General features: G+C 56.3%; 1 protein-coding gene across 2 annotated transcripts in view; it reads left to right on the forward strand.

Moving 5' to 3' along the window:
- Positions 1-16,135, forward strand: part of ZNF609 (zinc finger protein 609) — an 84,072-nt gene that overhangs the window by 63,282 nt on the left and 4,655 nt on the right. For both annotated transcript variants that reach the window (XM_062583721.1, XM_062583720.1), the window contains exons 4-5: positions 12,900-12,987; positions 13,582-15,934. In XM_062583721.1, the coding sequence (XP_062439705.1) occupies positions 12,900-12,987; positions 13,582-15,934 (2,441 nt within the window). The remainder of the gene's footprint in view (positions 1-12,899; positions 12,988-13,581; positions 15,935-16,135) is intronic.

A 16,135-nucleotide genomic window follows, 5' to 3' on the forward strand; every position in this document is an offset into this window, starting at 1 on the left:
TTTCAGACCGTGCCTCGGAGGCATTCTGTGATTCCTGCAGCTTGGCTATTTTTAGTCTGCAGTAATTCAATGAACTTGTGCAAAGATCCTTCTCTGCCTGGCTCTGCTGGCTGCTGCTTGGTTCCTGCTGTCAGGAACGATGGCTTTTACAGCGAGCCCTGCACTCCTGTCATGCAGAATACAAATCCTGCTGTTTCCTTTGGTCGTTTCCAGTCTGCTGCATTATGTCAGCTCCCAGAGTAGAAGCATCTCTAGTACTCAGTTGTGTAAGACTAAAAACTTGGGGTGAAACCGTTCCTCTTCCCTGATCCCCTGACATTGCTTCTGCCTTCCTGTCCTTGCTGATGGAGCAAGGCTTGAATTTGCTAGAGGAGTGTCCCAGACCTGGCTGGGTGATGTCCAGAGCTAGAGCTTGTGAAATGTATAGGGTGCAACAAGCATCTCTCCTTGCCCAGGAGATCCGGGAAGGATGCGAGGGAGGAGAACTGTGGGTCTGCATGTAGGCTATGTCTGTAAAGCAAACCAAGGGTCTTTCAGCATGGGTGAGCATGCCTGTGCGACCTGAGTCCAGTCCTGAGATCCCCAAAGGAGGGGGTGTGTGCTAAAATGCCATTACTACCTGGGCTAGTCTCCGTTTCTCCATGATTAGGCCGGTCTGTGTTTCTCCTGGCTTGACATCCTCTTTTCTGGTGGTTTGAGCAGCACCTCCCATCCTTTCCACCCCACCGCACTCAGCATCTCCCCCAGGTCCTCACGGTGCTGCTGCTGCCCCAGGACGGCCTCAGCAGAGCTGCCGTGAGCTTCGGCCTCGCCGGATCTCTTGGAAAGACCCTGGGCTGCAGGAGCAGCGCTGCCAGTATCGATCCATACCTCCCGGGAGCTGAGGGATGGTGTTTTCCGCGTGCCGAACTGTCTGAAGCTAAAGTTCATTTCTTAAAATACCAGCCGCTCGGGTGAGTGCAGGAAGCACGTGGTGTCTGCTGGGTGGCTCTGACAGAGCAATGTCGCAACGTGTGAATTGGTGTTTAAGCTTCACTGCACCGTTAACCTGAGCAGGGATCATGGGTCTGAGTGTTTGTGTATCCCTTGTGCGCAGGTCCAGCCTCCTCCAACTGGATTAATAATAGCAAGTGCAGGGAATGGAAGGGCTTAATTGCAACCTTTTTTTTTTTTCTGCTGTTAAGCAGTTCAGAAAGCTTTTTTTCCCCCCCCTCTTACTGGCTGTGAGCAGTGCTTGGCTCGCGTCAGGCACTTCAACCTCAGAGATGGAGAGGAGGTTGCTAGCCCGCAGCAGCCACTTTCTCCCCAGGGCTGACAGCCCCATCCCTCCCCCGCCGGAGCAGTTAGCGTGTGGAGGTGCAGAATTGTGTTTGCTTCCAGTCATTCCCAACTTCCTGAACGTGCTGCTGTGAGCACTTCTCATTTGGCGCTTCTAGGTCTTCGCACACGTCCCCCACTGGGTCTGTAATGTAACAGCATAGCAAGGAGAGACCACTGACACTGGGCAGTGTTGCAAACAGTTCCTACTGGCTCTGTGAGGAGAGGTGTAGCTCCTCTTTGGTGTGTGATGTGTCCTTGAAAATTGGATTTATGTAGGATGTGCCCCCTAGACTCCCATGGTAATTGCTCTGATGTGGACCCTTTTTTTGCAAACTACTCTTCTCCTGTAGCTCCTGACCGTGTGCTCATGGCACATGCTGCTTTTGCAAGCTGAAACAGTAAGCATTGCTCCGTGCACAGCAGCAAAAGTGTATTTGGGCTCGTCCAGTTGCATAACTTCCTCCTTCCTTTCATGTGGGTTTGTCTCGCAGCTGACCCACTGAGCTATCTTTGTTTGCTGAAGATGTGAACTCTTGATTGGAAGGGTGTTTATTTTGTTTTTTTGGGGGTGTGGGTTTTTAATAGGCGCACTCACCCTGAAGGATCCCATGGCTTGTAGGGGAGGAGGTCTGCCTACTTCAAACAGCTCTGGGAAGGGAGTTGTACAGCAGAAGGCAACATGGATGGCTGACCAGAGCTCCCTTTTTGTAGAAGATGGCTTTTGGATTGTCCTTGTGGCTGCGAAGTTGGGCAGGAAGGCCCCCTAAAGCCTGGCAGCGCTGCTGTGGCTTTAGAAAGACAGGCCAGGATCAACCAATGTGATATGGTGGACTGAAGCTCCAAGGATCTACGATCTCCAGGCCGGATGTCCAGTCTGCCTTGCTGCCGTGGCTAGCTTCTTCCTCTGCCCCTGTCTAGATGAGTTGCTGCTGACAGTTACGTAAAAGCTATGAGGGTATGATCTCCAGTAAAGATCCAGCCCTCAAACACCTACTACTTGCTGCCCAGAGCGTCTGCTGTGGACTTGCAGTTCATCTGCGTTGCTGTCGCTTTAGGCTTGGGTCAGGATAGGGTCTGAGGTGTGTTTTTCTTACCTGCTGGATGTCGGCGGTGGGGCTGTGCAGGAAGCTTGGCCGTAGCGAATGGCCTGTTGTATCAGCTCTCGCACCGCCGTGACAGTAACGCCTCTGTGCGCGGCTGCACCTTCTCCATGCCCGTCTTGTGCAGGAAATGTGTTTTGTTAAATGCCTTTCACGGGAGCAGCTGTCTTGGCAGTTTCCCTAATTCTGTTAGGTGTGATTCCGATCTGCAGGAACTATTAACTGATCTAATTATACCAGAAAGCATCACTCCGCTTGCTGCCTCGTTAGCTCCTGGGTCGTCGTCTTCTGCCTCACTGGAATTGATGTCACCTGGCATGAAGTGCATGGCCAAGCATGATGGCACCTCCTCACCTCCACTCGCTTGGATGTCAGAACAGCGGCTGGACTGGGTCCTGACACCACCTGGGCCGTGAAGCCATCGCGGACCACAGCAGTGGTGTTTGCAGCCAAAACAAGCCGTTGCCCGACATACAAACCTTCATAGCAACAAGGATCACAGCATGGCAACAGCAGCTGCACAAAGGAAATAGGAGAAAATGTAGCCTTCCAAATCCCTTTCTTGATGTCTCTGTTGGAGTGGAAGGCTGAGGCAGGTTGCCTGCAGTCAACTTGAACCAGCTTTGCGCTCTCTGGGTGTTTGGACTGCTCTTCTGCAGGCAACTCCTAGCGGTCTTTGGGGGCTCAGTGGCCACCTTTCGGGCTTTGGGCACTGCTTATGCCAACGTCGATGCACGTGCTCGCCTGGAGTGGTGTTAGGCTGGACGGCATGGTCTGGAGTGAGTGGGAAGGAACTGTAGGGCGGTCTTCACTGTGACAACTATCTGCCAGATTGTCTGTCGCAGCTCTACAGTCTGAGCAGGTCGTGCAGCTCTCCTCCCTATGTCCACCACCATCTTCCCCTTCCAAGCTGCATTGGGCATCTCTCGTGCTGCCACTCTGGGTGTGCCTATGGCTGCCGCCAGCTCGTGGCGCTGCCTTCCACCCATCTACCCACCCGACCAGCAAGACCAGGCTCAACTTACCTTTTCCCTATGTGTGTTTCTGCCTTGCTCTTGTGCGTGTTGTGCTAAGCCTTTCGAAGCCTGTGGCATTGCCATTGCCCTCTGAGCCTTCCTGTTTTTGCAGAACCTACAAAATCCTAGAGGTCTGGGAGATACGTTGTTTGAACTGAAGGAAGGGCAGGAGGTGCACATTGGCTTGGAAGATGATAGGAAAGGGCTGGGCTGGCGTATGAGGGCAGATCTTGCCTTAGCCAGAAGGAAGCCGTGTGCCAAACAGGTGGCTTTGCACTCTTAATGTGCTGCCTCGCTGTCACCTGTCCCCTTAAATGGTGACTGTTGTTGCTAGGATTATCTCTATCTCTGAGGATGCTTTAATGGTGGTGATGGGCCAAGGTTGCATCACCCAGAGGTGAGATACAATCCTGCTGATATCCAGTTCTTGGGGCTTCAAAGGGGGATACACGGTCCCCTCTAAAGAAAATCCAGCATTCGGAGCCCTGTAGACTCAAAGCCAGAAACGGGAGGTGAATTCTCGAGGCTTTTATGGCAATGCAGAGGAGCGCTGGAGCAGGGGTATCTCTCTCTCTTGCTTTGATAGCACTTCAAAAAATAACGAGCGATTGTAAATCCCTTCCGAGATTGCTGAGCCGTTCAGCAGAGCCTGAAAGGGCTCGCCGCGGTCCTTTGAACCCTCCTGCAGCCCTTGCCAAAAGGGCTGTGGCTGCTGGGATCTTCAGATTAGCAACGCGGCCGCTTGCTCGGGGCTGCAGCACTGTCCGGTGCTGTCGGGTGCCTCTTCCCCGGGGCGGCGAGGGCCGCCGGCATTGCGCGCCGTTGAGTTGCAAACTCCCCGCCGGATGGGGAGGCATCAGCCCTCAAAGCGAGGTGGCTGCTTGCGTGTCGTCTTAGAGAAGCAGAGCTTTATTACGCATAATTTCCCGGTACTCCCACAGTGCGACCGCTTCATATCTAATATTTGCTGGCAGAATGCTTGACAGTACTGGGAGGCAGGGAACTCGAGTAGAGCTAATGCACTGCTTATCACTCTCAAAGCACTGTTTATTTCAGCATCTGTCAGCTTTGTATGAAGGCTGTTTTATCAACAGGTGAGCAATATTCTGCTCCAGACAGGACTATTTGTCGTGTTGAACTCCCCGAGGCACGTGTGTAGCTGCCCTGGGTAATACCAGCTGGGGCTCCTGTTTTAACCGCCAAGCACTGGATTAAAGGACTTGTTTACAAGGAGGCCTCTCGAGCTCCAATCTGCTGCACTCAAATTGGTTTCAATGCCTCTATCTCCCTCCTCCGGGAGAGCGAGGGTGGACGTCCAGGCTGCTCACAAATGGCCCTGTGGCCTTGATGCAGCTGTTGGGAGGCCACCGGACCTTGGCGCCGCGGCCGCGCTCTGCCGGCTTGCCAAGCTCGGAGGAGCGCCGTCATGCGTCAGCCGGCTGGGTCTGCAGTGCCAGGGCACGTCGTGTCCCCCACCCCCTGACGTGATAAACCTCCCTCCTTGACACGGAGTCTACCAGGAGTCACCCTTGGAGTCATCTGGGCACATTTCCCCAAGGATCGGGGCAGCGGATGGGAGAACAGAGTGCCGTTACCACCCAGCACAAGCTAGCACCCAAACGCTCGGGCTGCTGGACGAGGGACGGGGCAGTGGTTTTGCTGCAGATGGAAAAGCCGTGTTCCTTGTTATTTATTGGACCATTGCAGATTGGTCCTCCTCCAGGAAAGCGTCAGGACCTCCCTGCTGTGGCCCACCAGTCCTTTTTTCTCAGACGCTGAGCTCTCTGCATGTCGTGAAAGACATGATGGCAGGTAGAAAGGAGGCAAGTGAGTTGACTGGCACCCATGATGATGTCTGTCTTTTGGGTCTGGGGCTGGCTTGTTCACGTGCTCTGGGTTAAACTCTTCATCAGGCTTGCAATTGGGAAATCCCCTCCAGCAGCTCTCACTGGGGAGGTTCTGCGTGGATTTTTTTTTCCCTATCGTCTTCTGCAGCATAGATCCTTCGGCAATTTTGCACAGTTCCCGTCCTTGCTGGGGTGGTGATGCAAGGTGCTGGCAGGGCCTGTGATCTCTCTGCTCTTCTGCTGTCATGTCATGGCTGTCATTCATGGTTTGTTGCTGAAGGTTGATGCTTGTTATGGGCTTTGGGTAGGAGTGTGACAGCAGGAGCTGCGCATGTTCAGCGGGTTCTTAGGAACTGACTGTCCATCACATGGCATTGGTGACAAGTGACTGGTGTACTTACAACAGCATGTCCTGCAGTCACTTTAGTCACCCACAAGACACCCTTGCTGGCTCTTTTCCCTTGGGCAAGAGCTGGTATGGCTCCAGTCCAAGATCTTTCTGCTGTTTTCCCTGTGTCGGCATGAGGCCCCTTTCTCCACATCGCCTTCCTGTCCCGTCAAAAGCTGTCCCTTAGGTGGCTGGTGACAATGATCTAGCTCCAGTAACCCCCCTTTGCTCTTGCCTGAACGCCTCTGAGATCTGTGTTGATCTTTGCGTGCATTTAGTGGGAAGATCATATCTTTGTCTGGCCCTGTCTGGGAGACCCTCTAGGAGGCCGGAGAGTGTTCTGTGAAGTACCACCATGAACCGCCCTCTTCTTGCACGCTTCTGTGCAGCTGGAGATGGGATATAGCTGAGATGGTCCTGGGGCTGGCTGTCTCCCTGCCCAGAGGAGTCTTCTGCTTTCTTGGCAGTAGCAGTGGAGCTGTTGTATGATGACCATGGGGGCTGCACTCCAAAGTCTGGATGCTGCAGGTTGTGCCAGCTGGGGCATCCCAGAGGTGTGTGCTATACCTCTTGGGCTTTGTGCATCATCAAGCACAGAGCTTTCCCTGTGAAATCCGAGGCAGAAGTGTCGCCATCCTGGTGGGTTGGAAGAAATAGCATCAAGGCTAGTTTCTCTTTACCTTCTGATGCTGCCTGGATGTGCTAGCTGTGCCTGGGCATTGCCCACATCCTCGGTGCTGCCTTGCCTTGCTGCACGCATCAAGTGGACATCAGGAGTGCTCAGTCCACTCTATAGCATGGGACTCCAGCTCAAGGAGGTTGGCACCAGCCAAGGGTCATGCCAGAACGAGGATTCCCCCTGAATCACTGTGTCCATGAGCTGTCTCTTGACACAAGTACCCCTTTTCCCCTCCTCCTGGCTGAGGCTAGAACATCTTTAAACAAGGGAGGAGGAGCTGAGAGGCCATAGGTTGGGCCCCTGCTGGGTAGGGGTTAATGCAAGAGGCAGCACTGAAAGTGAGGGCCTCTCCTTGGGATGCAGTTAGGCTGAGAGAAGGACTAGCAGCTGGAGAAATTCATGGAGGAAGGATATTAAATGCACTAGACTCACCCCAGTGCTGGAGGCTTGGAAGGGCCCTGGAGCAGGATTGTTACATGTTCAATCCCTGCTCCTTGCTGCTGTTGCAGATGGGATACTGGGCTAGATGGGCCTTGGATCTGAGCTAGTTCATGGACCTGTGGACAAATCACAGCTCCTCGTGATAGGAAAAGCCCCTAGCTGTTGTCCCGTCACCTTTTAGAGGCTCCCTGCACCCAAAAATCGGCAGAAAGCTAGCAGAACTCTCCTTGCCACCAGCTCCACTTCTGTTAGACAGCGTTGGTGGTGGTGGTGGAGATGGCTTGGGCAGCTGCCAGCCTGCTGGGGCATGGCAACCTGCAGAGGAGGAGGAGGAGGAGGAGGAGGCAGAGCTGGCTCCGCTTGGTGGCCTTCCCTCATAGGGAGCAAACTTGTCTCTCCACCTGGGTGCTGAGCTCAGACCACCATGCTGTGCTGCAGGCTGCTGGGGCTCCGCCTGCTCACACCTTTTCTTCTGTACCATCCTGATTTTGGTGGTGGGCTTGTGAGCCTAAAGCAAGAAAGAGAAGCTTCATCTGGAGTTGCTACAGCATTGACAAGCTCCTACATGATGATTTCTCCTTGGTTTTGAAGGACCCATGCTGGCAAGCCTTCCCTGGGCAGACAGCTGGGGTGGAATAAGCTGTGCAGGCGGTAGGATGATAGTGCCCATATGGCAGTGGCATCTCAAAGAGAGGAGATCCTAGTGCAGTCCTTGTATTTTGATGATTAAAAGGAGTTCAGGATTGTCTCAGTTCTCAGAGGAAAGGAGAAATGGCTGTCCCTGTCCTCACCTCTCCCTTTAGCCTTGCTGGGCTGGGGGTGCTGTGTGTGCTGGAGCCTTTGCACGGGGGCTTGTCCCTCTCTGCTCGCACCAGCAGGCTGCTGTCCTGGCCATAGTGCTTGGGTGTTGAGCCTAGACTTTTCATCGTGCCCAGTGAGTGTCCTGTTGCACATGGGTCACCACCTTCCCCTTTTCCTCTCCTCAAGGAACCTCAGTAAGGTCGGGGCTGGGTGACAGAGCCACACAACGTACCACTGTGCTCGTGCACAGTGCTTAGAGCACCCGTGCTCCCTTTCTCAGCAGGGTTTGGAGCTGCTCTTGGTTTGGTTGTGGGGCTGAAGTACAAGTGGCTCATCTTTGCAAAGCCCTGGACTATCAGGAGGGCTGATCACAGATCACATGTGGTTTGGGAGCGAGGCCTCCACCTCCAGCGTGGCGCTTGGCTTGGAGGGGCACTTGCTAGGCGAGTTGTCCCCTGCAGCACAGCGTGGTTCGTGGCTCCTTGGCTCTCTTTTTCTCTCTCTGGTCTTGAGCGCTCTTGTCCCTGAGCAATGCAAAGGCAGATGTTGCACTGCCTGCGGCCCCTCTGCTGAGCCTTAGCCTCCTCTGTCTCAGCCTGGGTTTAGCCAGCCGCCCTGGCGAGCCTCCCGACAAGGACTTGCTCTTCCGAGCTGCGAAATGAGGTCTGCGCTAAGCGAGAATCGGCCCCTCGGGGCTGATCCATCAATGTCACCTCGCTCTTGGAAAGCTGCAACCCCAGGCAAAGGGGACAGCCAGCGCAAGGGACTCGGACGACCAGGAGATCGATGCAGCTCTCCAAAGATCATTGGAGGCAAATGGAGCAATTCTCCAGGCAGGCGTTGAGGTTGCTTAAGCTGTCAGCACTCGTATCTCGAGAGCCAGCAGGGCTCAGTGCCTGAGCACGGCTCTAATTAGTGAACTAAAGGCTGGGATGAAGGTGCTCGGCTGGCTGTGATGACCTCCTCCTGCCGTGTGTCCTCCAGGCATGTAAATAAAACCTCCCTCCTCTGCTGCCAGCCAGGCTGGGAGGAGGGTTTGCAGCTGCGTAGGCAAATACAGGACACGAATATGGGTCCCTGCGTACAGCTTCCACCTGGCCAGTCTGGCAGCAGCCGTGAGCTGTCGCCTCTTTTTTTCTGCGCCGTGTTTGCCTTGCCGTCCCCCTCTCCATCTGCGTTTCTCCCTGGCTCCTGCCCCGTCTCGCCCTTTGTTCTCGGCTCCATCTCCCCGCTCCGCTTTAGCTCGCGCAAAGTAAGGGATAAAGCAGTAGCTTGAGCAGCCGTGGCTGAGTCCCTCACTCCGGCTGTGCCGTGGGTCTCCAGCTGCGCCTGCGATCGGCCCGAAGCGATGGCATGGCTACGGGCCATTCGCCGCTCCCGCGTGTCCCAGAGCACGGCCTTGGCTTGGCTGCGTCCCGGGAGCTGGTCCTGCTGTTGTGGTGCCCAGCTCCACCACATTGCAAGGGTACTGCTGGCCCCTGGCTTTGAGCTCTGGCTCTTCCCTGCCTGGGGAAGCTGCAGAGATGCTGGAAGTAAGGTCTGTCTGCTGGAAACGTGTAGTCTCATCTCATCCAGCGCTGGGCATTACCTTCTCCCAGGGCTTTGGAAGGAGGATTTAATACAGTGCTGTCCTTGATAGTCCCACATCTCCTCAGGCTTTGCCTCTTTCTTTGACCCACCAACTTATCCCCTGCAAGGTCCGTGTCCCCTCAGGCCCTAACCCAGGACAGTTGCCTTTCCTGGGTGTCCTACAACTGCACTCAGCAAGTCCCAGATCTACTGCTAAAGAGCACCAATGTGGGGACTGAGCGTGGGCTGGGCTCTGGTGCATCCCAGTCCACTAGCTGTGGTGGATGGGTGCCCAGGTGCTGCGTGGAGCAGGACTTGCCTCTTCAGCCCCTCCTGCGAGAGGCCCTGAGTGCTCTGGCTCTCCACATTTAGGGTGGGAGAGGCTAAAGCGGCCTGTTTCCCAGTCCTGTAGAGGCAGAAGAGGTCAGTGTTTCCCAGCTAACTTGTTTGATGCTCCAGAGACAGTAGCTGAATTTAGGCAGCCTCGCCGCCCGGGGAGAGAACAACCTGCTTTGGAGCAGGGCACGTGGTGTGCTTGAGCTTGGCTTCGCCGGCCAGGCTGTTTTGCAGCGGGAATGACGATGGGACGAGCTGGTACTGGGAATCCTTTGCCTCCTCGCTGAGCGCTCACCTTCCTCCATCCTACACCTTCTTCCTGGGGTCTTCAACCAAGAGGGGTTGCCCCCAGCCGGCACTGAGGATGAGCAATCCTGCCTTTCCTGCTGGCTCGTCACCCGAACGCCTCGGGTCTGCAAATCCAGATGCGCCCTTCCCTCGCCTCTTCTCGATCCCTACAGAGAAGGGGGTTACAAAAAGGAGGACGTGGGCACCACGCTCGCTGCTGCGAGGGGAAGCTCTGGATCGCTGCTTGTCCTCCGCTACGCCCCCCACCCCTGCTAGCCCTTTGCTGCCTTCCTCTCCCGTGCCCCTTTTTGGCTCTCTCTTCTCTCTCCGTTTGCACTTTCACCGACCTATCTCATGCTGCTGCCTGCGTCTCCCCAGAGGCAGGCAGCGGCTCGCTCCCAAATCGATGCCGCGTTCCTAGACAGCGACCCGGCTGTGTCAGTCCGCCTTCGGTGCGGCATTTAATTTTCCTGCCGGGCGTCACGCGGCCCCCGCTGCAGCGACATTAGCACTTAGCAGCCAGCACCTCTGCCCGTGCAAGTTGCTGAGTGGTTTTCAGCCCAGCTTGGATGGTATCGATTGCTCGAGAGCTTCCGAGGTGTCGGATTCCCGTGAAACCAGGTGCGTCTGGAGTTATTCGAGCGGCTCGTGTCCTTCCTGGGGACGCGCGGGATTCACTGGGCGGCTCCAACCTCCGAAGGCCACGCATGGGTGTCTCATGGTGCTCCACAGTCGGCATCGTCTTCCACGCTTGCAGCAGCTCCGTGCTCCCTCGGCCTCCTCGGGCGCCTTCAGCTCTGACTTTTCCATACACCAAGCCCAAATTTTGAGCCCTGGAGCGAGCCAGAGCCTGTTTCCTCCAGGCTTGGGAGTGTCTCAAGCCCCTTCTCTGCCCGGCGAGCAGCGGGAGCTGCCTGCTTGCTGCCGGCTCCTCCACCAGCTCACCTCTCCCACTGCAGAGGACGGCGAGTTTGCAAGCGGCTTAGGCTCTGTCCCCGGGCTTTAAGTTGTCCCGGGTTTTTGCTGGAGGATTAGGAGGGGATTTTGCCCGATTGCTTGCAGCGGGTTAAATAGAGGCTGGTGCGAGCTGCAGGGTTTACGCTCAGCCCCACGGCAAGGGAGAGAGGGTGGCCGCCCCGTTGCGAGCGTGTCCGCTGGCCGCGCGGGGCTTCGGGGAGCTCTCCTCCGACGGCAGCACCATCTCCCTGCTGCTTGTGACGTGGCTGGGGATGGAGCAGCAAACCCAAAGCACCGCTTGCAGGTGTACGCTTACTCGTACCCTCGCGTATTCCTAGGATCTGCTCCTGTTGGAGCAGCCAGCGTTTTACAAGAGGGGAAGGAGAGAAAGGCTTTGAAGCAGAAACAATTTTCCCTGTTGCGCTTTCTTGGCAGAGCCTTTTCTGTTCTGTTCCCCTTTTAAGATGAAACCTGCTTTTTGGGCCTCAGCTCCGTGAGCGTCTCTTGCTTTCATATATTATCTCTGCGAAGCCTGCAGCTGGCTGCTGGCATGTTACAACCGGGGACACAGACCAAGATTTACAAATGTGCTTCAGGCACAGCTGTTCTGGGCTCCCTCGGCTCCATCCATCTTCTGGGGCTGCGCGGCTGTATATCTAGCTGCACTCATCTGCCCTTGTAAATGAGATTTCTATCTCCCAAGTTTTACCTTGTTCAGATAAATGCACTCAGTGCAACGGACTCTGCTCCTGGTCGAATTAGTTATGCAGTAATCAGAGCAGTCCATCGCTGGGAGGAAATATCCACTTGAGTTCACTCGGCTAATGGCCTGAGATTATTTAGTGTAATTGCTTTCTTATGGAAGCACTTGCAGCCTGCTGGCCACGAGAGACCTGGGAAGGTGCTAGCGCTGGGTGGGCTCGCCAAGCGGGAGCAGGCCGGGTCTTCCCCTGCCCTCACGTGCGGCCCGGAGGAGACATGTTGTGCAAGAGTCGGCTGGCCCTGGAGAAATATCACCCAGGTTTGCGTCCTTGGCATGGCTGCCCTTCGGCTTTCTGCTCCCACTTTGCTTTGTAAAGTTGTTTGCAGAAGCTGATGTTGCTGGTCCACTGGTAGCTTGCTGAGGTGGGCATTGCCCGGGGCTTGCGCCGTGCTGGAGCCTGGCCTTGTGCAGGACGAGGAGGAGATGCGTCCCCTGCTACTGTTTTCTCCAGGCAGAGCGAGGTGGCAACACGGGGACGGTGCCTCGTGATGGGTCTCGGTGGGTGTCCTGCAAACGCGGGACCAAAACGGGCAGCAAAGGTTCTCCCAAAGGTTGGGCTCTCCTGCGAGGATGCTCTGGCCCCCTGTGCTGGGCTTGAGGTGGTCCGTGGAGGCAAGCGGCAGTCGGGCTGTGCGGGGATGCTGGGCAGAGCTTGCCATCTAGTGGGCAAAAACATCTCCTCCACCCACTTCCAAGAGGGCTGCGGGGTTCACAGGCCTGCCGTGGTGCTTGCAGCTCTCCCAGGGATCTCACAGCCTTGCTGTGGCGTTTGCAGCCCTTGCCTTGCACGTACAATGAGCGTGGATTTTCAGGCACCCCAAATTACACAGCTCGTGGGTTTTAGCAGCTCTGTGAAACGGTGGAAAAATAAAGTAGCGAGCGGCTCAAGGAGCAGAAGCTAAGCAGGCACTGAGCAGAGCCCTGATGAGAGAGGCGATGAGCTGGGTGGTTGCCCGTTCTTAGTGCTGCTCCAGCCTGGACCTTGATCTCTTACATATCTACTGAGATCTGGTGAGAGGTAGCAATGCCATGTGTCCCCCCAGGGCTACCGGAGACCTAGGTCAGGGTCCTCCATCAGGCGTGAGGATGCCTGAACTGTGTCGTCCTCAGTTGCAGGGGAGGAATTGTTTAAGGCAGCGGTTGGTATTTGTTATCTCCACGTTTACTCCCCGTGTTGTGGAGCGGCTTGCCCGAGACCCATCTCCCTTGCTGTCTTCTCTCTAGCCCTAGAGCTGAGCCCATCTCTGTGCTCATCTCTGTTGTTCCTCCTGTCCGTCTCAAAGGGAGAGAGAGCCCCTTTCCCTATAGCCCGACACTCGGGGAAGGGCAAGACACCCGTGGAGTTGTGAGGAGGCCTACCTGGCCACGTGTGACCTTGTCTCCTTGTCTTGCAGGTATGCTGGTAGTCAACGTGACCTGGAGAAACAAGACATACGTGGGGACGCTGCTCGACTGTACGCAGCATGACTGGGCACCTCCCCGGTAAGCCTGTGGAGGGGCCTGGCAGGACTTCGTGCTCCCTCAGCCTTGAGCACCCTACTCAGGCTGGTTGTGCCTGCATCATTCTCCACTTTTTGCCTAGGTGTAGAGGGGAAACCCAGCTGCGTTCGGGCCTCCTGTTGCCCAGCACGCTCTATCCGTTGCCCTTGGAGATGCTGTGGCAGGCAGCGTCTCCTCTGGCCGGCTCTTGCTTGTCTGCAGCACCCTGCCAAGGTGCTACAGTGGAGCTTGAGCTGCGCCGTTGCCATGTTCCTGGCCTGGGGCTGCTGCCATGCATCTGCTGCGAACCCAACATCTTGCCGCCCATCCTGGCTGCACCCATGGCTTTTTGCCTCCCTGGAGATGGAAGCCAGCTGGGTATTTGCTTTCTGAGATCTCTGATTCCTCCTAACACCTTCTGTGACAGTGCTGGGGTTGATGATGGGGGCCAGCAGGCAGGATTGGCAGTGCTTAGTCCCGCTTCCAGCTCTCTGCAGAACGCAGATCATCCGGGGGTGGAAGGGGCCCCCTCCGCGCAGCAGACACAATGTAGCCTGGTGTGGTCATCGCTCAATAAAAGCTTCTCATTCTTCGCAGGTTCTGTGACTCTCCCACCAGCGACCTCGAGATGCGCAATGGCCGGGGAAGGGGCAAGCGCATGCGCCCTAACAGCAACACGCCTGTGAACGAGACCGCCACGGCTTCGGACAGCAAAGGGACCAGCAACAGCAGCAAGACCCGGGCGGGAGCCAACAGCAAAGGGCGCCGGGGAAGCCAGAACTCCTCGGACCACCGCACGCCCCCCAGCGGCACTACCGAGGACGTAAAGGCCAGCCCCTCCTCCGTGACCAAGCGGAAAAGCAAGCCCCTCTCGGACATGGAGCTGAACTCCAGCTCGGAGGACTCGAAGGGCAGCAAACGCATCCGTACTAATTCGATGGGCTCGGCAGCGGTGCCCCCAGCTACGGTCAAGGTGGAGCCGCCTGTCCTGGATCGAAATTGCCCCTCTCCCATCCTCATTGACTGTCCCCACCCAAACTGTAACAAGAAGTACAAGCACATCAACGGACTCAAGTACCACCAGGCCCACGCACACACGGATGACGACAGCAAGCTGGAGGCGGATGTGGACAGTGAGTACGGCGAGGAGCCCTCCCTGCACTCAGACATTGGGAGCTGCAATGGTGCTGCTGTCTCTCAGAAGGGCTCACTCTCGCCAGCTCGCTCAGCCACCCCAAAGGTCCGCTTGATGGAGCCCCACAGTCCCTCCCCATCTAGTAAGTTCAGCACCAAGGTTTCCTGTAAGAAGAAGCTGGGTGGGGAAGGAGACACCGACCCTGGTGCCCTGTCCAATGATGGCTCTGAGGATGGTCCCTCAGTTGCTGACGAGACGAGTAATGATGGCTTTGACTCACTGGAGAAGAGGTGCCTTGAGAAGGACAAATCCAAGAAGGCGTCTGCTGCTAAGCCAGAGAAGATCCCTTCTAAAAGCTTGAAGTCTGCCAGACCCATTGCCCCAGCCATCCCCCCACAGCCGATTTACACCTTCCAGACAGCTACCTTCACTGCAGCCAGCCCTGGTTCCTCCACAGGCCTCACTACCACTGTGGTCCAGACCATGCCCAACAGCCCTCAGCTCAAGCCTATCCAGCCAAAACCTACAGTGATGGGAGAACCCTTCACAGTCAATCCTGCCTTGACCCCTTCGAAGGAGAAGAAGAAAAAGGACAAGAAGAAGAAGGAGCCCAAGGAAGCAGAAAACCCTCTGACTCCTGGGAAAGTCTGCAGAGTGGAAGAAGGCAAGAGCCCTTTCCGGGGGGAATCCAGCGATCTCGGAGCAAAAGGCGAGGGGCTGTTGAATGGCTCATCTGACCCGCACCAGAGCCGGCTTGCCAGCATTAAGGCTGAGGCAGATAAAATCTACAGCTTCACAGACAATGCTCCGAGCCCCTCCATTGGTGGTGCCAGCAGGCTGGAAAATGCCAACCCAGCCCAGCCCATGACCCCGCTGCACGTCGTGACCCAGAACGGAGCAGAAGCGAGCTCGGTGAAAACCAACAGCCCGGCCTACTCGGACATCTCCGACGCAGGTGAGGACGGGGAGGGCAAGCTGGAAAGCATGAAGGCAAAAGATCCTGAGCAGCTGGTCAAGGAAGGCGCAAAGAAAGCTCTCTTCCCCCCACAGCCCCAGAGCAAAGAGTCCCCTTACTACCAAGGCTTTGAAACCTACTATTCCCCTGGCTACCCACAGGCAAGCCCAGGGCCCTTGAACCCCAGCAGCCAGGCTGCAGCTGAGACACAGGCCTTGAAGCTGAAGAAGGATGAGGAGCAGGAGAGCCCAGAGGTGAAGGTGAAGAGCGAGGGCTGCGAAGAGAAGAAGGCAGAGCTCAGCAGCTCCAGCCAGCAGCCCTCAGTCATCCAGCAGCGTCCCAACATGTACATGCAGTCCCTCTACTACAACCAATACGCCTACGTGCCCCCCTATGGCTACAACGAGCAGGGCTACCACGCTCACCTGCTGAGCACCAACCCTGCCTATCGCCAGCAGTACGAGGAGCAACAGAAGCAGCGACAGAGCCTGGAGCAGCAGCAGCAGCGAGGGTTGGAAAAGAAAGCAGAGCTGGGCCTGAAGGAGAGGGAGGCAGTTCTCAAAGAGGAGTGGAAGCAAAAGCCACCCATGCCCCCGACGCTTACCAAGGCCCCGAGCCTCACGGACCTTGTCAAGTCAGGGCTGAGCAAGGGCAAGGAGCAAGGAGGTGCGGACATGGCTAAATCTGTGATCATCCCCAAGCTGGAGGACTCGTCGAAGCTGTCTGGCAGCCAGGTAGCCGAGGGACTCAAGGTGAAGCTGAGCGAGGCCAGTCACCTCGGGAAAGAGAGCACTGAGACGAAGGCTGGCTCTGAGTGTGGACGGCAAGCAGAGGTGGACCCTGTCCTCTGGTACAGACAGGTAATGCCCGTGCGCTGCCCACCAGCTTGGGTTCTGGGCCCTCTCTTGTTGCATCTTGTAGGAAGTCCCTTGCTGTAGGGCTCATTCCTGCCAGCATATGATAACCCCATGAGGGTGCCGGTTGGGCTGGGAGGTATTGTGCTGGGATGCAGTGGAGATGGTGGGCTGTCCCTGGAGATCAAGGAAAGCCTCATGTCCTGG

This window comes from Rhea pennata, chromosome 10 (genome assembly GCF_028389875.1).
Source record: "Rhea pennata isolate bPtePen1 chromosome 10, bPtePen1.pri, whole genome shotgun sequence".
Classification (NCBI taxonomy): domain Eukaryota; kingdom Metazoa; phylum Chordata; class Aves; order Rheiformes; family Rheidae; genus Rhea; species Rhea pennata.